This window comes from Alligator mississippiensis, chromosome 6, assembly GCF_030867095.1.
Source record: "Alligator mississippiensis isolate rAllMis1 chromosome 6, rAllMis1, whole genome shotgun sequence".
NCBI classification, from domain to species: Eukaryota; Metazoa; Chordata; order Crocodylia; family Alligatoridae; genus Alligator; species Alligator mississippiensis.
Window position 1 is genome coordinate 22,173,261 of NC_081829.1, and position 27,553 is coordinate 22,200,813.

The 27,553-nt window shown below is 44.2% G+C and overlaps 1 protein-coding gene across 2 annotated transcripts in view; it reads right to left on the bottom strand.

Moving 5' to 3' along the window:
- Positions 1 to 2,283: 2,283 nt before the first annotated feature.
- TMEM273 (transmembrane protein 273) overlaps positions 2,284 to 27,553 on the bottom strand; it is a 52,256-nt gene continuing 26,986 nt past the window's right edge. The window contains exons 6-8 of one of the 2 annotated variants that reach the window (XM_014605133.3): positions 25,910 to 25,934; positions 6,837 to 6,863; positions 2,284 to 2,420 (exon numbers count right to left, since the gene is read on the bottom strand). In XM_014605133.3, the coding sequence (XP_014460619.1) occupies positions 2,378 to 2,420; positions 6,837 to 6,863; positions 25,910 to 25,934 (95 nt within the window). In that variant the 3' untranslated portion in view covers positions 2,284 to 2,377. The remainder of the gene's footprint in view (positions 2,421 to 6,836; positions 6,864 to 25,909; positions 25,935 to 27,553) is intronic. The other variant, XM_014605138.3, reaches the window with a different exon arrangement.

A 27,553-nucleotide genomic window follows, 5' to 3' on the forward strand; every position in this document is an offset into this window, starting at 1 on the left:
CCTGTATAAATCATCACAGGCAAGTGTTTGAGAGCAGGCTAGATATAAACATCTAAGCACAGAGGTTCCACATTTTTTTTAAGAGAAAAGCATCAAGCTGTATGGCCAAATGGCAAGCTGGATATACCCATCTCAGTCAACATCCATTTTATTCCTGATCGATACTGGTGAGAACAGAAGTTGGTTCAGAGTTCAGAAGTATCAGTCAAGCCTAGGATTAAGTTATGAGACTACAAAACCCATTTGTTTGTAAATTTTGTAGAGCTTCTAAAAAAGTTTAAATGCATGGCTATAGCCAATTTACTTACAGCTTATGGTATTCAGATTAGAGCTTCTGACTCTGAATATTACAATAAAAAATAACCCAGTATGTTTTGCAATAATGACAGCAGTGCTTTATGCCAGTGGTCTAAAACAGCGGTGCTCAAACTGTAGCCCACAAGATCGAGTCTATAGAGCCAGTGGCGTAAATGAAAGGGAATAGGAGCAACCATTCCAGGAGCCTACTTGGCAGGGAAGGGAAGTCGGCAAAAGAGCAGCTCTGTGTATTCATTATTGCAATTGCTGCAGCAATTAGAAGTTGCCACTTCTGCTTTGCCCCAGGCACCGGGCTGCATCCCTACCCTGCTGTATGGAGCCATGTCATCTGACCCATGGGTCTCCTCACAGATCCAGAAATTTGACACCAGGGGAAGCAGTGTCAGCATTAATTGTCACTCCCCTGCTGCCAAGTTTCCAGAGCCGTGGGGAGCCCCACAGGGCTGGATGATGTGGCCCTGCCTGGTAGACTGCACTAGTGTGTGACCAGATGCAAGCACGTACGGTTAGGCTGATGTGCCAACCCTATGCTGGATCTGGCCTGTGGAACAACCTCACATGTGGGATCCAACCCAGAAACCAACCTCATGCCACTCATCTGGCCCATGAGGTCAGAAAGTTGAACATCTCTAGTCTAAAATATTGCAACATCATTGTTTAAATTTTGGATGCCTTTAACCTCTGTGTCTCATGCCATAAAGCCCTAATCAGTTTATGGGGGCAGCTATAGAACTAAAGGAGGACATTTAGCTTGGAATTAGTCCTAGCAAGTGCTCCCCGAATGTCAGGGAAATTATACTTTATTGAAAATACATCCTATTTTAAGCATAAAGCACCAGAAGTTTTGCTTGCATGTTATGGCAATAGAAATACCTGAGCTCTGAAAAGATTCATGCAAAACAACAAATGGTTCAAATAAAATTTTATTGTAATGTTTATAACAAGTAGCACATATATTTAAGAACGAACATGGATAAACTCCTTTCTATATAATATCTAATAGCTTTGGTAATTTGAGATCTCAGGTCTAAACACACAGCTTTTGCAGGATGAGGCTGAAAATTAAACCTGAAGCAACATTTTGCAAATGGCCCCTGCATTTGCAAAGGTTTAAGCCAAACCTCTGATTTCTCCTTTCCTCTTCAAGTATCTTTAAAGTGCTTGAAATTAGATCCAGAAAAAATAGTTTTCTGAAAAATAAATTTGCTAAAAATGGTGTTGGCAGCTGGAAGTGGGGTGGGAGGGAGGACTGTTTATGAATTTGGGTTGGACTGTGCAAAGGGGGGGGGGGTTAAAATGTCAAAACATTTTGTTCCAAGATTTCCAAAATTAAATGTTTCATCTTAGAAATCCTGAAACTTACAGTTTTGGAAATAGCAACACAACTTGTTGCAGTATTTTTAAATGGTTTGCTTCTGTTTCAAACTAGCAATTTTCATTATAAAAATGAACAAAATCAAGAAAAACTGTGAAAGAATAAACAAAACAGCTTGTTTTGGGTTGAGTGAAATGTTGCAGTGTGGCATAAAACAATTCTGCCTTTTTGTTTGTTTCATTGTAAAACCTGAAAATTTTCTGTTTTGGTTTGATCCAGAATTAATATTTTTCCTGTTTTTTCTGTTTGCTGTCAACATGAAAAGTTCAATTTTTTTGCTTATTTGTACTTGATATTTGAAGGCAAATCTGAATTTTGCAAGCTGAGCCCATCTCTAGTTTTGGATCACCCTCTAGTTCATTGTTTTACAAATACATCTTATACCTACCACACCCATATATGAAAGTTGTTTTGAACAAAGCTCATCTCTTGTATTTCCATTATACATTTCCTTTGGACATCTGCTATTTATGAGCACAATGTTTTCTGAGTGCAAATGATCTTCAGTAGATCACACAACAAAGTCTTTCCTTAAATCAATTACTCTCTCCAATTTTTTAAGTAACTGAATTTGTAACCGTTGAGAAAGCAACAAAAGTCCACGAACAAAAGCCTTCCATTGAGTAATAGAATAGGCACAGCAGTATGTGACTTTCTGCCTGAATGCACCCCAGTTCAAAACAGTCAGAGATCATTTGTATTTTCTGGTTTCGGTAAGGTGGCTTCTCTGAAAAAGAAAAAAAAAATTACAGACAAACAACACTTCATTTCTCTCCCTTCCCCTGGAATGATTGAGAGCAACATCCTAATGTTAGAGCTAAAGAAATAATTTTTAGAATGCCAAATATATTTTTTTAATTGCAGGAAATCCATTAAATTATTTTAATAAGATCTGATTAGCTTTAGCTACAATCATGAAGTTCCTGACACTTAACTATTGTTTTTCTGGACCTCTCTTCAAAACTGTCTTGCTCTTACTAAGTATCCAGGTTGTAGCTGTATTGGTCTAGAGGCAAAAGGAATCAGAACTCATGGTAGAGGTGATACCTTTTATTAAACCAACTAGATTTTTGCAAAAAAAATTCTTTAATTGCAAGCTAGGAGAACAATCTTTCCCCCTATGCCTGAAGAAAGGTGCTTGTGCTGGAAAGCTTGCAATTAAAGGGTTTTTTTTGCAAAAATCTAGTTGGTTTAATTAAAGATATCACCTCTACTACAAGTTCTGATTCCTTTTGCTGTTATCAAGTTAACTTTGTCATGGATATCCCAACTTGTGGAATTAGTTGTGAAAATAACTGACTTGCAGATGCTATTTCCAGCTGCAAGAAGTCAACTAATGGCAAGTCTAGCATTTCTTACAGCACATAGCCTGGAGAACTGAGCACAAACATTGTTGGGATGGGAGATAAGAAATCATGTGACTTAAGCTTATTTATGAAGCTGACTTGATATATGTGCTGATGTCAAGTTACTGCTGCACCTTAGTTTCTCCTGCAAGCTGGGGATAATAATACCGATCGCTTTTCTTTGGAGGGGTTGTGAGGCTTAGCTAATGTTTGTAGAATGCTCTGAAAATGCAAAATACTGGGAGTGTTGTTTAAGTGGGATTTTATTGCTTCAGAGGTCTTTGTTCTGATTTTCAAAACTAAAATTAACTCCTTAATCAATTTAGCACCTAAAATTATAAAGATCATTTCCAGCATCTGAAACAGTTCTGGTTTTCACATTTATATTTCTAAGGAAAGACAAGGATACCTACATGCATTCAGACAATAAAAGATAGCAGCACTTGCTTACATTTTTAGATTTTAAATTATTTTATTTTTTGTATTGCAGTTGTTCTTAATGATCTTCATCAAGGATCAGGACCTGTGGTACTGATAAACAGTAAAAAAAAGACTTGCCCCTAAAAGTTAACTGTCTAGGATCCTGCAAACAGTTATGCATATGCTTAAATTTAAGCTCATCTAAGGGCTAGGGTTTGCAGCATAAGGGCCTCATTTATGAGAAAGCTTGAGTAGTGTGTGAAACAAACAGAAGAGGAGGAAGGGGTGCACAAAATTAACAGATAAGAAGGAAGCTATTACACTATAAGCAGCTCACCATTTCCATAGCCATTTTTAGTTGGTAGTGCTTTATAGGCATGACAGCATGCAAAGGATTTAAAGGAAGATAAGGTAGATGGTCTTCTGGATTTGTTTCTTACCGGTTTTACACACTTTTGGAACAATAATGCAAAGGTGAAATCTGCTTTTTGATTCCCATTTTATTTTAATTTTATAAAATAGGTTGTGTTTCATATTTATTTTATAATGTTGGTCTTCAGCATAAAGACAGACTTTTCTTTTTAAGTTACATAGGAAAGTAGGATTATGTGTGTGTGTGAGCTGTTTACTTCTTATACTTAATTTTTGTGGATTCTAATTTTTCCAGACATCATTCAAAATCCACCAATAATGTGTACGCAAAATTTTCCAGAAGGAAAGTTTACATAAAGCATTGGCCAGGGACGACCAATGCTTTATATGCCTATGTTATACTATGCGTAGTTCCCATTGTTCTGGGCTTTGCTGATTGCCACATGGGGTCTGGAAGGAATTTTTTCTCCTCCTATAACTACACATGCCCAGGGTTCTCTTCATGTTTCTCAGAAGCATTGGGTGTTAGCTGCAGCCAATGCTGGGGATTTTGACTGGGGGATGCCAGTGAGCCTGCTCCCATTAAAACATGATGGTTTCTGGCTAGAGGGTCTCACCCCTCTGTTCAAAGTTAGACTGATGACCACATTTAGGATCAGGAAGGAATTTTACCCCATGGTCAGATTGGTGCAGACTGTGGGGGTTTTGCCATCTTCTGTAGTGGGGGTGGGGGGCATGGCCTTCTTTGGATTTCTTGAGTGAATTTTAAAGAAACTTTTCAGCAGCTGGACCTTGGCCACTGTTGTCCCCCTGCTTTATCTGTGGCAGATTAGGATGTTATGCTTTGTGTCTGTATGACAGGAGTGGCTGTGTAGTTTTAGTAATAGGTTAGACAGGGATTTGTGTGGGATGGTTTGAATAGGGATGATCCTGCCTCTGGCAGAGCATTGCACTAGTTAACCTCCAGAGGTCCCATCCAGCCCTACTTTTCTATGATTCTATGAATATATGATTAGCATGTTAAATATCCCATCTGTTACTGATCCACATCAGTGGATGACATTGCATAATAAAATCATTTTAGGCTTCTGTGCCTGCTTCCATCAAGGGATCAGAACGCACTTCCAAACACTGAACCAAATAGCCTCACAATACTTCTCTGGAGAGAGGCAGTTAGCTATTTCAGTTTAGCTAACTGCAGAAGTCAAGGTAGAAGTGCACGTCGCAGATCAGTGGTACTCAACCTATCTATCCCAGAGAGCTGGATCTGGCACAGTGGGGCCAGTCTGTGGGTGCTACATGGCATACACTGACCTGATCCTCCATGCTGGATCTGGTGTGCACCAGCCTGCAGCACGTGGGGCCACCTTATCTAGCTTGTGGGGCTCCTCACAGGTCCAGAAATTTGGGAGTAGAGGAGCAGTGTCAATGTTATTTGCTGCAGTTCCCAAAGCTATGGCAATTAATGCTGCTCCAACAAGGGTATCTTGCCAAATTTCCAGACTGGGGGGGCCCCGCGTGGGCTACATCTTGCTTGTGGGTTAGAAGTTGAGCACCACTATTATAGACTAATTGAATTCTCCTACGCATTAGGTAAGTAGTGCTGTATCTTGGTTTTACAGCTGGGGAAACTGAAGCACAGAAAGCTTCAGTGACTTGCCCTATGCCACACAGGATTTATCTACAACAAAGCGGTCGTATGTCCTAGAACTGTAGTTTTCAACCTGTGGGCCGCAAACCCCTGGCAGTCCACAGACCATGTCTGAGGGGTCCATGAAAGATGACTATGATCAGTTAAAACTATGTGAATACCCATACTTGCAATTCAAAGCAGTCTGCACCTCCATTTGAGTGGGAAGGCGAGAGGGCTATGTTTGAGCCCCTCGGTACTAGGACACACCGCTGCTACAATGCAAAGCACTCAGGAAATCTGTGGCGGACTCTGGGACAGAACATAGTTCTCTAGACTCCAGTTATAGCTCTTAAGGTAGCTATCACCTTTTTTATTGTGTGTGTATCTGTGTGTCTTACAACTTTGTTTTTTTTCTATTATCAAACTATGCTTATTTCTCAACAAGGAGAAATGCAAAGTGCTGCACCTCGGGTCAACAAGGAGAAATGCAAAGTGCTGCACCTAGAGAGGAAAAATGTCCAGCATACCTACAGCCTAGGGAATGACCTGCTGGGTGGCATGGAAGTGGTAAGGGATCTTGGAATCCTAGTGGACTCCAAGATGAACATGAGTCGGCAGTGTGACGAAGCCATCAGAAAAGCCAATGGCACTTTATCGTGCATCAGCAGATGCATGACGAACAGGTCCAAGGAGGTGATACTTCCCCTCTATCGGGCGCTGGTCAGACCGCAGTTGGAGTACTGCGTGCAATTCTGGGCGCCACACTTCAAGAAGGATGCGGATAACCTGGAGAGGGTCCAGAGAAGGGCCACTCATATGGTTAAGGGCCTACAGACCAAGCCCTATGAGGAGAGACTAGAGAAACTGGACTTTTTCAGCCTTCGCAAGAGAAGGTTGAGAGGCGACCTTGTGGCTGCCTTTAAGTTCATCATGGGGGCACAGAAGGGAATTGGTGAGTATTTATTCACCAAGGCACCCCCGGGGGTTACAAGAAATAATGGCCACAAGCTAGCAGAGAGCAGATTTAGATTGGACATTAGGAAGAACATCTTCACAGTAAGAGTGGCCAGGGTCTGGAATGGGCTCCCAAGGGAGGTGGTGCTCTCCCCTACCCTGGGGGTCTTCAAGAGGAGGTTAGATATGCATCTAGCTGGGGTCATCTAGACCCAGCACTCTTTCCTGCCTATGCAGGGGGTCGGACTCGATGATCTATTGAGGTCCCTTCCGACCCTAACATCTATGAATCTATGCAGTTTTAGAAATATTCCCCAGATTCTGTCTGACTCATGGTACTGTCACACTCTGTATTACACTACCATTTCTGTTTCATCAGATTGAGCTCTTCCCAAATTGTCCCTTCTGTGAAACATACCTGTTCCCACTTGATCCTTGCTGTGACCTACAAAGTGCAACGAAGCCATACAAGAACTGTTAGTGCAACTCATCAAAAACCATTTAAAGAATCAACACATTTAGAGGGGATAAAGACACCAAATCTTTTCTTCCCTTAATTTTATAATCTTTTTTTATTTTTCTTCAAACTTTCATTCATTTTTACTCCACCTAGTGTCAGTTGCTAGAAACTTGAATTCAGCATTTCCTTCAGCACTACTAAAGCATTTTTCAGACAGCTACATTAAAAGAAGTTCTGAAGAGCTTTGGCAAGCAGAGTATATTTCTTCAATAGTTTGCTTTTCACAATTGTTTTTCTGCCTCAAGCAGTTTTATTCTAAATTTCTTTTTAAAATATTTTTTTAGAAAACTTTACTGAGAGTTTCTGTTCCTGTAAAATCTAATTGCTATCAGAGTCTAAAGAAAGAAGCAAGGCCTGACACACTACTACTCAAGCCTTCTCATAAATGAGGCCCTTATGCTGCAAACCCTAGCCCTTAGCTTAAATTTAAGCATATGCGTAACTGTTTGCAGCATAAACTGAGAGTAACTGCACTGGAGTCCATATAAGTAGATCAGTATAAACTGGAGGAAGAGGAGAATCAAGCCCTTGGTAAGTTAGTTCTATATGCCACCCTGGTGCCAGTTTCTTCCATATGTACAGCATGTATACCATAAACAGACCCACTGGTTTCTGCAGAGCACTACTATGCAACAAGAATATTGGTGGTGTTTGACCCATAGTGCACTGCATTTCTACAAAACCTTTCATCCTAGTGTTTTACAAGCAGCAGCTAGGCTTCACAAAAGCCCTGTGGCCACTAAGTATTATTAGTTCTGAGACTCCATACTACAAAAAAGTAACTTGTTCTAGGGTACAGAAGCTAATCACAGATGTGGGAATAGTGTTCAGGATTCTGCATTCAGTTACACTAGTGCATATCAGTTCATGGAAACAAATGCAGAAATTCATGCTAGTCTGTTGGTCTTACCACTGTGTCTTTGCACTCTGATTTAGTCCAGGATACTGGGCAAGTTCAAATGACACAGACCAGAGTAACTCTTTTTAAGTCTTTAGAGAATATAGCTCATAGTTGTTTTGCAATACAAAGCTGGCAGTTTATAGGTGTATGTAATTACTTTTATTAATGCCTCTGCCTCTGTCATTATCAGAGATGCTACAGCTACTCCACAGTATTTTTCAACTTGTTCCACATATAACTTGATCAGTAACCTTTTATTCTCCTTTGAGATACCTTAAAACATAAGCAAAGGCCTTGATGTTGCAAAAACTTATGAGATGCCTAAGTTTACTCACATAGGGTACATCCAGACAAGTGCACACGTGTGGTATGTGGCGTCACAACCCCATCTGTGGCACTACATACTGCATGCACTTCACACGCAGGCAATCCACACGCTGCTAATTTGCAGCATGGCGGGGGCGCGGGGGAAGAGGCTGGACAGAAGATCCTGGTGTCAAAAAACCCTGCACTTTAAAAAAAGTGGGGCAATGCACGTGGCAGCTGTATACAGCATCCTAAACTGGAACCTGGCCAGCCGGAGTCATACTTCAGCTGCTGGCCAGGTTCCCTGCCGCAGGATCACTACAGCTGCAGCCCCTGAAGGTCCCCAGGACCTCAGGTAAGGCTTCTGGGGCCAGTCTCAAGTGCTGGCCCCAGCCTCCTCTACCCCACGCAGAGTAACGAATATGAGCCACAGTATGAATATGAGCTGGCAGTACGATGCTGTAGCCAGCAGGGCAAATAATACTCTGGTATGCATCAATCAATGCATCTCCAGCAAAACCAAGGAGGTGATTCTTATGCTCTATTCAGCACTGGTGAGACTGCAGCTGGAGTACTGCATCCAGTTCTGGGCACCACGCTTTAACAAGGACGTGGACAAGCTTGAGAGAGTCCAAAGAAGGGCCACCTGCATGATCTGAGTCTTGCATGGCAAGCCATACGAGGAAAGGCTGAGGGATCTGGGATTCTTCAGCCTGAAGAAAAGAAGGCTGAGAGGGGACCTGGTAGCAGCTTACCACTACACTAGGGGAGTACATTAAGGACTCAGCGAGCAATTGTTCACCAGGGCACCTGAGGGGAAAACTAGAAGTAATGGCCACAAACTCCTGGAAGTCTAATTCAGGCTCAACATCAGGAAAAACTTCAGTCAGGGTGTCCAGACTCATCCAGGGCTGGCCCATCCTAGCCTGCAAAACCTGCAGCTGCAGGGGGCCCTGCAGCTAAGGGGCCCCCTGCATCTGGCTGCTTGCCACCCCGTCCTCCATCCCCGCCTGCCACTGCTGGCTTCACATCCGGCTGCTCACCACCCCTCCCACCACAGACAAAGCTACCACTGCTGCTGGCTTCTTCAGCTGCTCACCACACCCCACCCCCCTGCCGCCGCTGGTGGCTTCTTCGCATCAGGGGGTCCCAAAACTATTTCTTGCAGGGGGCCCCAAAAAATTGTGGGTTGGCCCTGCCCTCATCCATGCGGGTGTCCAGGCAGAGTGTCACTGGGCACTGTCCACTAGCTCCTTGACTCATATGAGACCCATTGGGCTCTGGCTGGTGTGCTCTGCTCGGTGTCTCCTCTTGGAGCACTTGTTATTAACCTTTGACACCCACTCGCATCCCTACTTGTATTTTTGTTGTCCTCTGGAATCTGTTATTTATACTTTGTGACATCCTCTTAATTACAAGGGGTCTAGCAGTTTCTTTGTGGGCTCACACCCACAACTCTGTACTTCAAATAGGCTTGTCTCTGACAGTGGTAGGAGAGGATGCTATACAAAGAAAGCATTAAACTAGATGTATTTATAGTGATCTATTCGCTATTCAAAACCCTACCAGGCATTCACCATTTATTGGGTTAGAGATGCCAGAGGAAATATGTCCAACCATTCTGTTCAATAGCCATTAATAGATCTATCATCCATTAATTTATCCAGTCCCTGTTTGAGCTTGGCCATGCTATCTGCCTTTACCATATCCTGTGGCAATGAATCTCACAAGTTAACTACATGTTGTGTAAAAAAACAAAACAAAACAAGTGTGTACCAAAATTTAAATGAAACCATTGTTCCTTGCACCTCCATTGGCAAAATCTAGTCTGTCCCATTGGTTTTGCTCGGTTCTACCATATCTACATAAAACTCCTCCTCTGGTACCTGTTCCACTGTATGCACTCGAGGTTTTTGTATTTTGGATCTGCAGTGATTACAAAGTGGTTTCTCTTACCACAGTTATAACAGAATTATCAAATGTAGCATGGTTAGAGCTATTTTGCCTTCCACACCTGCTGCACGCCTGTCTGAAAACTCTCTCTCTTGCCAACAGAAAATTCCACCCTCTGAGATGGCATTTTACCAGTGGAAAATTTTACCCTGTGAGGTGGATTTTTCTGGCCACATTCTTTCATGCCTAATGCATGAACGACTCCTTTTATTGCATTCAGCTCTACAGCCTGGGACTTCACAGCTTCTGCTGCCCTATATATCTGGATAGTCTTTTGTAGGGATATGTCTCCTTCATGCAATAACCTCTCTTGTAACGCACTGTCAGCAATGCCATAAATAATCCTCTGTCTAAGCCAGCGTTTCTCAACTTTTTTAGACTCAATGCACCCCTCAGTTGGCTCAGCACCCCTCCATAACTTTTGTAAATCAAGCATCACGCCATTAAAAAAAAACCCCACTTATTTATTACAGTGCTTACCTCCTAAAGAGGCTGAGCAGCGGGTGCAGGGGAACAGCCAGGCAGGGATGGAGCCAGAGTTTGTGCTTATCTGCTTATTTTCTCACACCTGGCCTATCTCCTCACACCTTACAGCACTCTTCAAAGGATCTCAGGGCACCCAGAAGGACAGGTGGAGGCTGCAATACTTCCATGACTACTGTCCTTTTACTTAAACAATGGCTATACAGAGAGAATGCAGGATAGATTTGCACCTTTTAAACTAACTAAATCAGAGATGTAGAGTATAAGCTTTTGTAAGGCTGAGCTTAGCTCATCAGATTCTATGAAATGACAGAAATTGTCTTCTATACAGAATGCTTACAGAGGCCTTTGTCTTTCCATATGGTTACACTGCACCGCTTGCTTTCAGTTTCCAATTTCTTTTGTTTGAATCTCAGGTTTTTTTCCCAAGTTCTTTCTTATTCACACTTCTGACACAAAAGAGTGATTCTCTAGGCTACGCCCTGACTCAGGGACCATTTCCAAATTACCAGATTCTTCAGTCTCCTTAGTTAGGGAGCATCTCTAAATTATAACTTTTATCATTCCAGTTCTTATGAGGCTGAACCACTGCCTCAAACGGGTGAAGAGCGGAGCAGTAGAGAAGCATCTGTCCTATTAGAAGCAAAAACATAGGTCTTTCTAGGGCAGCAGCAACCATCTGACTGAGCCACAGACCTTCCAGCTTGTTCTGTTCCTCCTTGGACCTATGCATCTCTGTCTCTGGGATTTTTAGGGGCCAGCTTCAAAAAAGAGAACACTGGCTAATCCCTAACTTGTGCTAGGAAAACAGAAAGAGATATAGCTTTAAACCTCCTCCTGGGAAGAGGAAACCTAAATTTCCAGGCTCTTTGAGTAAATGCCTTCAAACTAGCGAGTCACTGCAGCTGAACTATAGGAAAGCCCTCTTTCGAACCATGGGCTTCTGGCTGGTTAAATTTTCATGGTATAAATTACAGCTATGCATCCAGAAGGGGCACACAGGTAGCTGTGCACCTATCCAAGCAGCTTTATAGCCTTCTGTGCACGCTTAGCCTATATGTGCATTTTTACATATCCACAATGCAGGGAAAATGGAATGACTACTTTCATATAAGTGTCAAATCCATGACATATGTGGCTAGCAATTTACCATTTGTATGTACAAAGGAAAACAGAATTTTATCCTAAGTGTCCTAAGGTATTTATGACCAAGCAATAAGGTATGTGAGTTAAAGCTGCTTCCAATGCCAATATTCTCGAACTGGTGATTTTTCTCAATTTTTAGTGACTGCATTAATAGGAAGCGCAGTTGAACTACACTTAACTCTGCTTTACTAATGCTATATAGTCTGTTACACTCTCTGCAGCACAAGGCACATCTACACAAGATGTTTACTGTGGAGCTGACTAATTATCTGTGCAGTAAAAGTCTCAGCGTCTACACGTATACCACTATTAAGGTGCAGGAATCTAATAAACTTCACAGCAGGTTAGTACTTGTAAATACAAGTACTACCCTGCTGCAAAGCTTTTTCATGTGCAGCAGCACATGTGTAGATGCTGAGGTGGCTCACTGGGGAACAAGGGTGCTTCAGTGTGAAGGCTGCCTGCCAACCAGCCCCCCCACACTGAAGTCCCCTTATGCCCCAACCAGCCCCTCCCCGCAGCAAATTGAGGCCGGTCAGAGCAGCTCAAGGCTCGCGGGCTTGCCTCCGGGGCTCTGGGCTAGCCAGGTTTGCTCTGACCAGGCTCTATCTTTGGCTCTCTCTCTATACAAGGATGATGTCTGTTGGGGTAGGGGCATTATTGGTGAGTTTTAAGATGTCTGAAGAACCCAATCTGCGCTCTGCAAGTTTTTCTACAGATACGACAGGTGGTGCCCTGGTGTAGGAAGGGGTGGCAGTACAGCTGCTGGCCAGGATGTGGCGCTCTTTCCTTCATCCTCTGCTGTTTCTTGGCTTCCTGAGTGTGAAGGGGGGAGAGACTGTCAGTAGGGTTTTTTCCCACTTTCCCTTTTCTGCACGACAGAGAGAAGGACATAGGCTCTGGTGCAGCAATACTGCTGAGTCCCAACAGGATGGGCAATGCTGGAACCCAGGGGTACCTGGTGGGGAGGTGCAGGGACAGGAGCCGGGAGGCAATGAGAGGCCTGACAGGAAAAACCCATCCACCCCTGTGATGGGTCTGAGCCCGGGAGGGACTAACCAGGGTGAGAACAGTCCCTGTGGAGGATGGAGGCCCTTGAAACAGGGCAGGATGTGAAACCCCAGAAGGCATCGAGGCCAGGAACAGCAGCCAACAGGGCAGGCACCCAAAGAGGATCCAATCAGAACAGGGCACAGCAAGATGCTGAAGAGCCCTAGAATTTGTTTGGTGGTGAGGATCTGGTAGCCACAAGGGTATACCAGTGGAGGCTGATCATCTTTAAGTTAGTTTTCTTAAGTTATCATTTAAAGAACTGTAGTACACCAAACCATAATGAGTTTAGTTGCAGGGATGTCAGTCCCAGCCAAGGAACGGCTGAGGACAAGCCGACGGCTGGGGAGCAACTCTTCTACAAGCAATGGGCAGCTTGGGTGAGAGGATATCACCTGGACAAAGTGAACTCCAAGACAACAACGCTAGATCTGGCCCAGGATGTGGTAAGTGTGGAGTAAAGGTGGGGTTGGAGACCCACGAAGAAACCAAACAAGTGAGATCACACAGGGTAGGAGCAGCCCTGTACAAGGTGCTCCCAAGAGGGGAACGTATAAAGTTGCTCCCAGAGAAGGCTTACTGCGTAGTATTTTACTGTGCAGTAAGCCTTTCAGGGGTTGTAAACCAGGGGTAGTCCAGGGGTAGTTAGAAAGGTTATAGGGGGTATGCATGGGTGGGCAAGGATGGAGCATGCCCTGGGGCACGGCAGCAGCATCTCCCCCCGAGCGTTCTCTTACCTGGGGGTAAGATGTGCCAGATGCTACCAGCCTCTCTCAGCACACTGTGGCCTCTCCTTGCTCCCCACCCCAGCTCACTCTCCAGAATGGTGTCGGGGTTGTGCTGCCCCCAGAGGTGCACGACTGGCTGGATGCGAGGCCAGTCAGTAGCCTGCAGAGCCATGACTGGCCATGGCAAAGCAGCGTGGCACGCGGCCAAGCAGGGCATGCGAGCCCCTCCCCACCATTTGACCCTCGCCCCAGCGCCGCTGCTACGCGTGCCCCTGGGAGAGCATGGGGGGCAATTCACCCGTCCCATTCCCTCCTACACTGTGGAGGGCTCGGTCCCCAGCCCCATGTCCTCCCTCACCGTCATGGCAGGGAAGATCGAGGCCCCCCACATGCTCAGCCTAACCAAATAATTTTTTCTCCCTTCACCTAGGCAGTGCCTGCCTCAGCCCCATCCTCACTCCCTCCCTCACCACAGGGGTCTCAATCTACCTCCCACACCATTAAAAATGGGAAGAAAATGTAAGGGGGTACATGAGCTGAAACTTTGGGACTGAATGAGGTACACTTGTTAAAAAAAGGTTGAAAACCCCCACTTTATAGCATTCGTAGCATGTGTAGATGTGCCCACAGATAAGAAACCTAAGGCACAGTGACTTGGCTAAGGTCATACAGTAGAACAGTGGCAGAGCCCAGTGGTCTAGCCAGCATGTCTCTCAATAGAGTAGATAAGTATTTGTTGTTTGTTTCTGAGATACGTTATGCAAATGGTGTTAATGACTTTTTCAGAGAGCCTTTGCTCATTTCTTTTATATTTATGGAGTACTTTTGATTGGTTTCCTATTTTAAATTTTTTTTATTCACAAGGACATGCACTATGTCTAATTGAGCAAACTATGAGTATTGTCCTCAGGCAGCGGGTTGGACTAGATGATCTTTGGATATCCCTTCCAGCCCTATTTCTCTATGCTTCTATGATTGTGAATTACACTCAATTTCATATATGCAAGCTGAGAAAGTCTGTTAGGAAAATCACATGTTCACCTAGCATGCCACCTCCTCCCTCAGTCTCCTGCATGAACAGCTCAGTTGGGAATTGGGCATTACTAAAATTTAGGCATTACTCTCAGAAAACAAAGGAGGTTTGACAAATAAAGAATGGTTCGCTTCATTAGCTGAGCTGTAAGCTCCAGTTCCCTGCCTGCAGCTGTCCCACTCACCTGCCCCACTGATAATTTCTTAGCATTTGGCAATACGAAAGGCAGAAGTTAAGTCATGTAGACAAAGCAGGCCACAGAGGAACAATTTTTTGAGGGGAGAAAAGCGGAGATTCAGCCAGAGGAAAAGCCTAGTGAGGGGAATCTGTCAAGAGCATCCTATGGCTTCTCAGAGAGGATCTCTGTTCTGAGCCATAAGCTGCGGTTTGGCAGAGTGGAGCTCTTTGCCAAAACTGCACACCAAAGTTCCTTGCTGGTTCTCCTTTTCCCCTTTGAAGGTCCACATTGGTGAGGGGATGTGGGCAATGCGAGAGGTGTAGAGCCATGCTGAAGTAATTGATGAGCGCTGGTTATTGGATACTTATAAAATATGTTGGCTGAGTTTACCAGAAAGCAGTTGGAAAGAAACAAGTGACAAGTGAAATAGTGGTTTTAGAAAAGTCACCCCAGCAACACTTGAAAACTGTTGGCTCTGGGGATACCTGCTTTTCTTCTTATTAAGCATATGTAACTGGCTTTGTTCAGAAGAACCAAAACGTAGGAGCACAAACGTTTGTAGCAGTTTAAAAAGACAAAACATCTGTAGCAGTTTAAAAGGAACAGCCTCTAAAGAGAGTGAGTGAGTGAGTGAGGGGTGGAGGAGCTGTTCTCGTTTTCTCTGTTGCACGCCAAACAAACATACTGTGGATTTGCTACCCCTGGGTTAGATCAAGACCAGGAGCAGACAATCATATTAGAGGAAGGGTAGCTCAGTGGGGTAGATGGTGCTCCAGAAAAATGGGAGCTCTAGGGTCTGGTCTCTGTTCTTCATATTTTGATGTTTTTTCTGCACCTTATGTTTAATATTTCTTGGATAAAATGAAGAAACTGTAGTGAGATAGTTTCTCTCTCATTGAAGACAGGGACCAGGCCAGAACTCAGGGCCCCTTCATCAGCATCCAAGTTTTTGCTTGTTCATCCAAAACTAAATATTGTGGAGCCATTGTCCCTGCAAGTTGTATCCCAAATGGCTGTTTTTTTATATCAATTTAATTTATAGAGATATTTTTAGATTTAAGGGAACAACGTTTTTAAGAGGGAGGTGGTGTGACCAAAGACGTTAGGTTGGCTGACTTTTAGCCTGGAGTTCTTGTGAGGAACATTGTGGAGGGCTCAGTGTGAGCATGCTTTGCTGTAGATCAGTGGTTCCCAACCTTTTTAGCCTCAAGGCACCCCTCCAAAACTTTTCTTGTAGCACCTCAGTTGAGAGTCACTGATATAGTTTATAGATAGCTTCATAGGAGGACATCAAATGACCTTTTCACCATAGGGGAGGATGACAGTCTGGGCCTAGCAGCAGGCCCTAGAAACTGTTTTCTCATTGATTCCTGATAACATCATACTTCATTTTATTGGGTGAATGTGAGTCCCTGGGTTAACTGATACAGTTTTTTAACAGTTTTGTTGCTACTGCAGTTCACTGTGCCTGAGGAGAAAAAGAGAGAGTCTGCGGAAGCTGGATGGAGAGAAATCAAGACTTTCAGGGAGGACAGGGGGAACTGTGGGAGTACAATAAAGACTGTTTTCAAGTGATGCTTTTTGCCATGCTGTTTAGGCCACCTGCACTTCAACACCCTCCTCATGGCCTCAGCAACTCTCTACATGCTATAGGTGCTACTGATAGCCAGGAAAGCCAAGGGAAAAGAACAGCCAGAGTCTCAAAGCCAGCAGCTTGCCTCTCTAAGGCTAGGGACAGACATTACACATAAATCAGTTTAAGTGATCAGAAACTGGTTTAAACCCATAACAGAACAGATGTTCAGTGCACATAAACCAGTCTGAGAATGGCTGAAACCAGTTGAGATAAACCTGGTTGAATGTAGTATCACACTTAACTAATTTGGGTCAAACTGGTTTATGCAATGTCTGTCCAAGACCCCTTGCTGGTTTAAGTTAAACCAGACTCCCCCAGCATCCCAGCATGCTCTTTGGGCTGGGCGGAGCTCTTTGCTCCATAACAGAGCTGGCCCCTCCCTTCTGCTCCCTGGCTGCAGCTCTGGCAGTCTTTGCAGGTGTGTGTGGGCTTCTGCTCCCCCCCTCCACTCCCCACTCTCTGCTAAGCAGGCATTCCCCTGTCCCTCACAGAAACCTCCCAGCATTAGCTAGCAGACCACATGCTGGCTACCTATGAGCTGTGGCACATGGGACAAAGGCAGAATCAACAGATAGCTGGTAACATCCCTCTACTGTTTTCTTGATGGACTGATAAACACTGAGTTAGGGGTGATAAACATTCCCTGCTGGGCTGGTCAGGACGGGGGAATCCTCCCAAATAGAGCATCCTGCCGGCGCCTGGACCAACCCCCCCCCCCCCGCCTCAGCTCAGCACTGTAGAAGGGAAGGGAGGGCTGCTCTAGTGCCCTCCCCTCCCCCCCCCCCCCCCGGCTTCTAACCTGAGTCAGTGTAGGCATGTGCCTGCATTTCTGGGATTTTTGTCTGGTTACAAAACTGATTTAGCCTAGCCAGGTTAGACTAACCTGCAAAGATTGAATCAATTCAGGCTCAGGCTTTTTGAATGTCTGTCCCTAACCTAAAAGCCATGCCATGGTTGACTTCAGGAGTTCCATCAGGAGGGAGATTGGACAAGGCTTTTTGGGGAGTCCTGAGGCAAAGCTTCCCCTTGAAAAGAAGTTGATCCATGACAGGTGGTGACTACTCCTTGCCATTAATTTAGGATGATGAGCAAAACAAATGAGCCATGATTCTGAACATTCAGCAAAATTCTTTGTTTCAAGCTCAAGTCTTATCATCTCAACAGTAATATTCTAAGGCTGTGGGCTGTTGTCACACTAAATTGTTTTAAAAGAAAGGGTACTATTTAGCACTTAAGAACATTCATAAGTTAGACTAATGTATATAGATTATCTGTCTGCTCTACATTTAGTTTGAGCTAAACTAATATTACTTTAAATCCTGGTGAAACATTTAAAAATACATCAGTTTAGCTCCCACATAGGTTTTATCTAGACCATCCATGAGGCTTGCATGGAATCAATTGGCTTTATCACCCAATGCCATCAGGACTGGTTTGATGAAAACATCACAAAGATAAAAACCCTTCTTGATGGGAAGGGAAAAGCTTTCTGTGACTGCCAGAACCATCCTATGTCAAGTCAGAAGCTCCATCCTTTGAGGTTTTCAAAACCAGCTAGACAAAGCTAGACAAAGCTTTGGCTGGGATGATTTAGTTGGCGATGGTTCTGCTTTGAGCAGGAGGCTGGACTCGATGACTTCCTGAGGTCCTTTCCAACCTTAACTTTTTATGATTCTATGACAGGGCATTGTGTTCACATGCCTGATATATGCTTACCAAAACAATTGCTATACTCCAACTTAGCCAAGGACAAAGGACACACAGGGGCTACAGGAAATGCTTTGAGGACAACCTCAAGGTGAACATTAAGAAGTGTGGCATTGGCTTCAGAAATTGGGAAAGACTAGGCCAGGATACGGCTATATGATGATGGCTTGTGAGAGAAGGTACATCATATGTTGAGGAAAACTGTCGTGGCTTGGAGGCAGAAAAACAACAGAAATGGAAAAAAAGGATACAAGACCAAGAAATCCGTGGTCCCACCCTCCTTTTAACTACCACCTATAGCATCTGCCATAGAGTCTGTGGCTGTAATACTGGCCTTTTTAGCCATCAACAGCCTCATCTACAACCCTTTACTTGTCCCATGGGAGTGAGCATCCTCAACTGTGAGGGACTGTTGCTGCCACCAAGGATTTATCTATACCAGTGGTGCTCAACCCCTGGCTTGTAGGCCAAATCTGTCCCACAAAGCTGTGTCATCCATCCTGAAGGGCTCTCTGATGGTCTAGAAATTTGGCAGCAAGGTATAAGTAGTAGTGTTAATTGCCACTCCCCTGCTGCCAAATTTCTGGACTCATTGCAAAGCTTGTGGGCCAGATAACATGGCCCTACATGCTAGATCATTTTGGTGTACCACCAGATCTGGGTGTGTAGGCTCAGGCTCAGGCTCAACCAACTGCACATGCCAACTACAGACTGTGGGACCAGAAGGGTGGGTGCAACTGGTTTATATCACAGCAGCAGCAGTGTGTGCTATTCGGGCTATTCCAGAGCATGCCCTGACCTTACACTGTTCACCCACTCCTTTATGCATGCCCTAAACCTGAAAGTACCCTGTGGAAACCACTCCAGAGCCATGCCAAGAGACCGTTCTCAAACATCTTAGATACAGAGGTCTCAAAATGATCTCAAAGGGATGCCTATAAGCATCCTCACTGGTGTAATTCTGGTTTTTGGAGCATGTCAGCAGGAATGGGCAGATGGAATATACTCAGACCCAGCCTAACTGAGGTACTCCAACATCGCACTGTAGCTAAGCTCTGCTAAATAGAGTGAACAAATGAAACATCTACAACAGAGCAGTGGTAAAAAGCTGTAATTTTAAAGCACTTCCACTGTGTATTTCTCCATGTGCTGAGCTTACTCAATATTTAGGACAGAGATATCCAGACTTTTCTGAGCTAAAGGTTACTGTGGCAGTTTAACAGGTAGGCCACTCCCAAACTGGAAAAAAATAGATCAGACTACTGCAGTCTCCATTGACTTAAAAAAAAGTAAGGTTTAACTCATGGCTAAACAGGGTCCAATACTGATTAAAGTGGATGTTGAGTCAATTAAGGCGGAGAATAAAATTGGAGGCCAGCTACAAAGGCACCCTCTCTGTGTTAGAAACGAGGAAGGCTATGGGCCGTATTGCAGAAGTTTGTGGATCACATTTGATTTGAAAAGTGGCCCTTTTGTGACTCCTGATTTCTCTTAAACTATACAGACAGCACGTGCATTGTAATCAAGTGAACTGTATATGTTGCAGGATTATACAGAGAATAGTCAGCTGTTCACTCATCTCTTGCATATAAGACATTTGCTTTCATTTGGAGCTCAGAACCAAGAGGGTTACAATGCTGGGGAACAGAACACAGATCCTCTTTTTGGAAAAGCACAGCCCCTTACCACTTGACCTACTAAAAACCTCTATGTGGTCTTGGTAGTATAGGGTCAGTGACACATGGTTGACCAGCTCTGATTCTATCCAGAAGATGGCACATAATATATACTCAAATTAATTTCACATGCCAAAATGTTGGTCAGTAGAGCAAAAACATGCCAGAAGGCAGTGACCCATAGGAGCAAAGCTATGTCTTACAGGCAAGTCCAGAAGGCCTAGTAAAGCCAGCAGAAGGAGATACCTTGGGAGAAAGGAGGTGGAGAAACAAGCTAATATTCACATGATAGCAAAAGAAAAATCAGTGCCACACTCGATGCTTGTACTGTGCAGCTGCCAAGGTTCTTCCCTCCTCCTTCAAATATCATAATGATCTACACACTGCATTTAAAATCTGATCTTGTGCTGAGTGATTTACATTGGCGAATGTATATTCCAGTTGAGCCATAGGAAGGACTTTGGGGTGTTTTGTTGCTCAGAACATGTTGAGCCAACAGATTCCTGGTTGCTGTTGCAATAGATTCAAATATGCACTTTTTCTTTTTTTAGTAAGCATTCTTAATCTCTCTGTCCTTCTCCTTGCCTCTGTTCGCCTCTTTCTTTGTCTCCTTCTGTCAGAATAAATCTGGCTGCCGTGCACTGTAGTTAAGTCAAAATATTGCCAACATTAAATGTCCCCAGACATTTTTATTAATACATTAAACTTGCATGAAATTTTAGGCATTATAATTTACCCAGCTTACATCAAGATGGCAGTTGAAGCTGACAAGAGCTATTAATTTTTTTTTAAGAAAAGACATTAAATAATTGTCAGTTGACATCTAAATGATTGTTTTGCTAACTTGACAGCATGATGCCTAAAAATCTCTTACTCTTAAGTATTAGCAAATAAACAGACAAGAGCTGTTAATTACTTCCTAATGAACAGCCAATGTGATTTTGGGTTACTTACATTTATATTTTAAATACCATGCAACTCATCAGGGAGGGGACAGCTCTTTCTGTTTTTTTGATATAGTGCTTAATTCTGGGCATTTTTTTTAATTCCAAAAATATTAACAAATTGTGGGGAAACTCAGAGAAATCCTATAAAGAGGAACAGGAGCCTAGATGTATTAACTTAAGAGAATGTGTGAATTAAGTAAACATAGACTGGTTAAATGCCACCTACCTATTTATTCATTAATATTTTTTAGTGGATTTATATACCTAGTATATGTCTTTCAAACAAACAGAAGACAATACACACCCAGACACTTTGGTGGTGTAAATCAGTGTGGCTCCATTTATTTCAATGAAACTGCAGATTTACATCAGTTCAAAGTCTGACCCAACAGGGGACAGAAGTCAGTTTGATTAATTTGAAGGGCATAATAAGGAGTAATGAGACAACATTAAAAGAAAACTCTGGCTGAACACTGATTCAGTGACAAGTTATCAGTTGAATTAAACTCACTTCTCCTCGTGGGTGACTACCAGTCACTTACTTTTTTTAACCAGTCTCATTACAGAGAAGACCAAATAAGGGCTGATGTTCCCTGCAACTTTTTGAGACAGTGTTGTACCAGTGCGTATGCACACCCTGGAGCTACATGAATCTAACAGTAATAAATATGGCCATACAGAAGGCAATGCACACCAATTATCAGATCTCACAGAAAGCTTCACATGCTTATCTGGGATAAGATATCTGGAACAAGGTAAAGCATTGGGATGAGCTCAAATGTATTCTAGGTCTTGCTAACTCAGTGGGAATTGCAGTAGCAGCTAATGGCATAAAATTATCTTGGAATTCTAATCCAGGGAGATTTAAAGCAAGTAATAAAAATAATATAGACCTAATTATCACACAAATCACCAATGGCTTGAGTAAATAGGAAGCATCCCCTTAAGCCAATGGCAAAAAATAAATCTGATAAAAATGAGTGCAGTGCTTGGATTAATAAATACTCTCTGGGGGCTCCCAACGCTACTGTTTTTACTTGTCATGAAGACAACTCTGAATGTAAGATGACCCCCCAGTAATCAGATTCATACATGGAAAAATTAAAAATGTCTAGAATCTACTTATTTGAAGATCATCTTTCATTCATCCCCCCTGGAGCTGCAGGGGGGCAGGAAGTGCAGGAGCAGGTGATGTGGGGAGGTTAAACAGCTTACTCCCTACTTGTGCCTGCCCCCCTCCACTTCTGCTCCACCTTCTGCTCCTCCACTCCCTTCCAGTCTCTGCTTCCCCCTACCCTTCCCCAGTTTCTCTGCTCCAACTTCCCCCTACCCTTCCCCCCAGCCTCTGCTCCCCTTCCCTCCTCCCCCAGCCTCTTGACTTCCCCTTCCTCCCTATCCCACCCCAGCCTCATTGCTCCCTTCTCCCCCCAAAGTCCTTAGCAGTGTTCCCTGCCACCAGGCTCTATCCCTGTTTGAGCCGGGGGCACTGAGCACAGCCCAAGCCCAGGCCCTGTAGGACCTGTGAGGGCTGCATGCTGCTGCTATGGGGCCAGGCTAGAGCCTTGCTCAGTTCCCCAAGGAGCCTGCTGACAGAGCAAAGGTGAGTGGGGAGGGCAGAGGGGCAGACAGGGAAACAGAAGCTATGTGTAGGGTGCAGATGGGAAGAATAGGTTGAGGGGGCAAATGGTAGATGCAGAGGTGGCAGGGGGTGGGAGAGCAGGCAGCAGCTGTGGCTACAGCTCTGATGCTGGGTAGGAAGCTGGAGCCAGAACTGGAGCCACTGCCTCTCCCCCTTTTCCCCACACTGCCCTTGTACTGAATTCTAAGATGAGGGGATTCCCCCCCGCCCATTTAACATGGCAGGGGAGGGGATATCACCTTGGAATTGAGTAACTATGGTATTAGAAAAGAATCAGTGATGTCCTTCAATGATTTTGGGGAGCAGGGAACCTCCTGCATAACTCTTAAGTTTCACCAGAGAAGTTGAACTGGGAGGGTGTCAAATCCCAATTTGGAGGTAATATAATGCTTTAGTAGTAAGCCAGGTCATGTAACAAGCATTTGGTGTCACATACAATGCCTATATGTCTCAGTATCAGAGGGTCCTTTACTCTATTGCCTTTTGCAGGCCAGTTAGCTCTGCTTTTAGTCCCTCAGGCAGTTCAATTTCCACCAAACAAACTTCAGTTTCTAACAGAACAAAACAAAATCCTCCACCTTCTTTGGACACAGGATGACACATATTTATTTCACTCTGGCTTCACCCCAGCACAACAGCCTTGCTTCTTCTCTTTACAAGATTTCCATTACAGCTTGTTCTTCTTCTGCTCTCCCCTCTGGGTTTTTAAGCTCCCAGTGGGACACTCCCTTCTTATTACACAATGTCCCACAGCTGAATGGCCTTGACAGGGCTGATCTTTCCCAAGGGGACAGACCACCCTGTTATGCTTAACTTTTGCCTCCAATGGCTACATTAGATTTGGGATCCTATTATTACTAGAAAAGATCTATTCCCTACCATCTTATACTACCTATCAGATATAATCTGTTTTGGCAAACAAACGGAAATTCCAGGTCGTGTAAGGGATTGCACTTAGAAGAATCTCATAATACAAATGACAGAAAGATGAAAAAGTGGGAGGAATATGGCCCACTATAGATCTTGCTATTACTAACCAAAGGGCCCTTCTGTTCCATTCTGTCCAAATCCAGCACAGCTTGCCAATGACTGCAATATAATATCATTTTCAAATCAATCGCTCACTCACCTCAGAATTGTCTCTTCACTGCCCAAAGTACCAGAATTCCTCAAATTTTGTAGAGAGCTATACTATTTTCCCAGATTGGCAGCTGTGCTGCATGACTACTGAATGACCCACCAAAGAGTTAATACAGATGTAATGAGGCAAAAATGGAACAAAAAACTGACAATAAATATCTCATCCCTGCAGTGAAGCTGAGTGATACGCAAGATTAAAGAAGTGACCTTGGATTATATATTGTTCAAGAAAAAAAAGATTAGTGTGCATTGGTCACCCCAATGCCTGGGCATGCTACAGCCTGGGGCATTGAGCATGGCCTCAGCTTGGCCCCATAGCCGCAGCATGCAGCTTGCACAGCTGCTATGGGGCCTGGGCTGTGCTCAGTGCCCCAGGCTCAAACAGGGACAGAGCCTGGGAACTTTGGATAAAGCAGCCTGAGGCCATTTTTAAATGTGTGGGGGCTTAGGTTAGGTGTTTTAATTAGAGTGGCTGCCTGGGAACTGCTCTAATTAAATTGCTTCCCCACCACTACCACCTCTGAGCATGTGTATATGCAGCCTAAGTGCCTGGCCCTAAGAAGCTGAACCAAATGATCAAGTTTAGACATCTGGGATCACTATACAGTCCATGGAGAGACTCTGGACTTGTCAACAACACAGTGGCTGCTGTGCTTCAGCTGGACTGTTCTTGAGTGGTCTACACCCACCTGCTGCCAGTGATATGCTTCAAACCTGGAAATATAGCAGTGAGACTACTTTGGAGCATCTTTCTCCAGCTCATCATTAGGGCTTGGTCTCTGGTATGCTTGAGGCTAGTTACTTGAGACAACCCTGGAGTGACTTTAGCAACATACTCTTCAGCTTAGAGCACATCAGCAGCAGTACATGAACAAGGTGTGCTCTGGAACATTTAGTTAATTAACACTGGTGTTACAGTATAGACATGCACTTTAGGTGCTTCTGAAGAGTGATCCAAATAAGGTTGACACCAAAACTCTCTATACAGAGAATGGACGAGATAGGCACTTCCAAAGGTCAAATTCAGAGACCCTGAAGATTTTGAGAGCTGACCAGTAAGAAACACTAAGGTCAGGAGTTTGTCTGAATTCCCACCTCTCTCTGGAGCTTAGGCTGTAAACAAGTGTCATCTCTGAAGTAGGATCAGCTGTACTGGGATGCATCCTGGCAGGGCTGATCCACTTCATTGGCATCTACAGATATCACCAGGGCTCTTGTCCCACAGGTAAGGCCTTTGCCACTCCTGGGGCTTCACGGGCCCGATCCTCCAGGACAATGGCCCTGGCTACCGCACCCCAACTCAGAGCATGTGTCTGCAAAAGAGGGAACTCACATAGGGGTCCCCTGCTTGAAAATGGGCACCATAGGAATTCCCTGCATGGGATTCTTACAGTATGTGTATCCCATTGCTAAATCCCAATTCAGCAAGCTTACAAACACATTCCCTGAGGCAAGGTATAGCAATCTGATACATGCACCATGGGAATCTTTTGCAGGGGCATTCCTGGGGTGTGCATCTGCAAGCATGCCCAGGAATACCCCTGTAGCAGAATTCCCATGGTGCACAATAAGAAAAGAGATGTCTTCCCACCTAAGGTGCCACAAACTGTGATTACCTTTGGTCACAGCAACATTTGGGGCAGTTGGAGGGTGACAAGAGGCAAGGGTGTCATTTTGCTCACAGCTTGTGCCATCATAAAAGTTTTTATGGTGGCATAAAGGTAATAAATGTTTGTACCCTTAGACACCTAAGTCAGACTACACATTAAGTATTCCTGTTCACTTGGGATCTATAAAACCTCATTCCATTTCTGAGGTTATGTGTCTAACAAAACTACATTTTCAAAGGCATCTTGCCTCCTATTGATTTCCCTGGGAATTAAGCATTAACATGCTTACATTCTTTTTAAAATCCCTTTAAGTTCTAATTGGAAGAACTGTGGTGGAACCATTTTTTCACTGCAGAGTGCAGTTGTAATGTTTTGAGAAACTAGTTTAAAACAATATTGCCAAAATTCTGTTTTAAAGAAACAGCCAGAGAAAAGTTCTGATAAAAGTTTTTTATCTTTTCCTTTTTAAATTCATTTCTATCTAGACTTTAATATGCATTATATAGTATAATAAACAGTCAATCAAAATTTCAGAGAGAATTTTCTTTTGTTGAGAATTGTATATTGTTTGGGCTTCATTTCTACTTGGATTGAAAACAGATTTGAAAATCTCAAAATTCTGCATAAAATGGGTCTTCTGTTTTCCCCACAGCAGTACAGATCTGGAAATCTGGCTATTAATGGTTTACATGCAGCTAGATAGCTGTTATATATTTTTATTCAAAGCATTTTCATTGTTAGCCTGTTAGCCACTATGCATATGGGGAGAGTAGGTTTTAAACTTCATATTTTGTGTGCCCAAAACAACACAGAGATTGATGACAGAAATTACCCTTACCTTCGTTCCATTTTGCCGTCTGACTCTAAGAAAAAACAGTAAGAAGAGGTGGTTAGCTAAGTTCTCAGAGATAGAAACACAAAGGAGATAGGCCTGCTTATATACTAAGGTGATGTGTCCATGAGAACCTTGCTATGATAGATTGGCTCTTACCTAGCAATCCTTCTGAGGCAAAACTTGTTGAGTTCAGCAGGAAACCTTGCTGGAGATGGTAAAATTAGGCAAATATATTTTTCCAAATCTCTTTTTAATATTATTTTATATCCAGTTTTTGGTGGCTATTTTTGGCTGATGTATCAGCATCAAATGTAGTGAAAAAAACAATGAGAACTGGTATTTAGGTGGTCAAGAAATTAAGATAAATTGATCTGATTTTTAGAGTTGTTTTCTATTGACCATTAGGGAAAAACTGGATGCCCTTACAGCAAGTGCCACTGGGTTGTCAGTATCCATATAGAGTAAGGTATGACATTTAATTTAAAAGTTCTCCTTCAGAAGCCCACATGGGGCACATCCACACATGCAAGCATGTGCGCTTGCAGCAGCTCAAATAGAAGTGGTGCAAATTTGATCCGGGGCTTTTTGCCTCAGTGCACGTGCTTGGACACGCACTTTGTTGAGGAGCAAATTGTGCCACTTGGAGCAAAATAACCCTGCCTGGCTCCTCCCGGATCTGCAGCCAGGGGGAGCTAGAGCCCAGGGCCAGCACCTGTGCTATCCCCTGCAGTATAAAAAGCTGCCCTGTCTTGGCCCCATCTGTACAAAAAGCTGCCCTGGCAAGCAGCTCAGAGTTACTCGCTCTCAGGAGCTTCTGGGGCCCAGCCAATTGGTACCTGGGGACAGTACCCCTTGTGCCAGCTGGACTGCTGCAGCAACATCCCAAATCCATTTTTAAAAATACCCCAACATACATGTTCTTCCACAATTAAAACAAAAGACCACTCTACACACACACACACACACACACACACACACACACACACACACACACACACACACACATGTATCTACAGAAAGAGAGAGACAGAGAAAGATAGAGAGACAGCAATCAGTTGGACGGTGCTTTATTGGTATATTTACAATGTTAAAGCAATTTGGAAGCCTACCAGTGTCTCTACCATCATGACAAAATAAATTATGTGTTTGCAGGAAGAGGGTGGGAACGGGTGTGGGGGAAGGCAGGCAGGTGTGTGGGACAACTGCTGGGGGGACTGTGGGTGTGGGGGACCTTGTGGAGAGGCTGCTCAGGAGAGGTGGGTCCCCAGCCCCCACAGGTTGCAGCCCCCCCACACAGCACATTGAATGGCCCCCCGAACAGGGCCCCAGCCCCCCCCGCCCAGGGTCTCAGCTCCCCCCTGGAGGGCCACAGCCCCCCTGCCCAGGGCCCATAACTTATTTTTCACAGCAGCAGCAGGAGTGGGGCGCTCTGAGCCTGCTGCTGCCAGCTCACAGCTCTTAGGGACCACGTGCTGGGCCCAGCCAGGTCCTGCTGGTCCTGGGGCTGCTCGTGCTTCCCAGGTAGGCTGGTCCCATGGTGCACAGGGCTGTGTGCCTTGGGACTGGCCCAGCTGGGCAGCACAAGCAGCCACAGGGCCAGCAGGACCCGACTGGGCCTGGCACACGGTTCCCATGTGCCACGCTGGG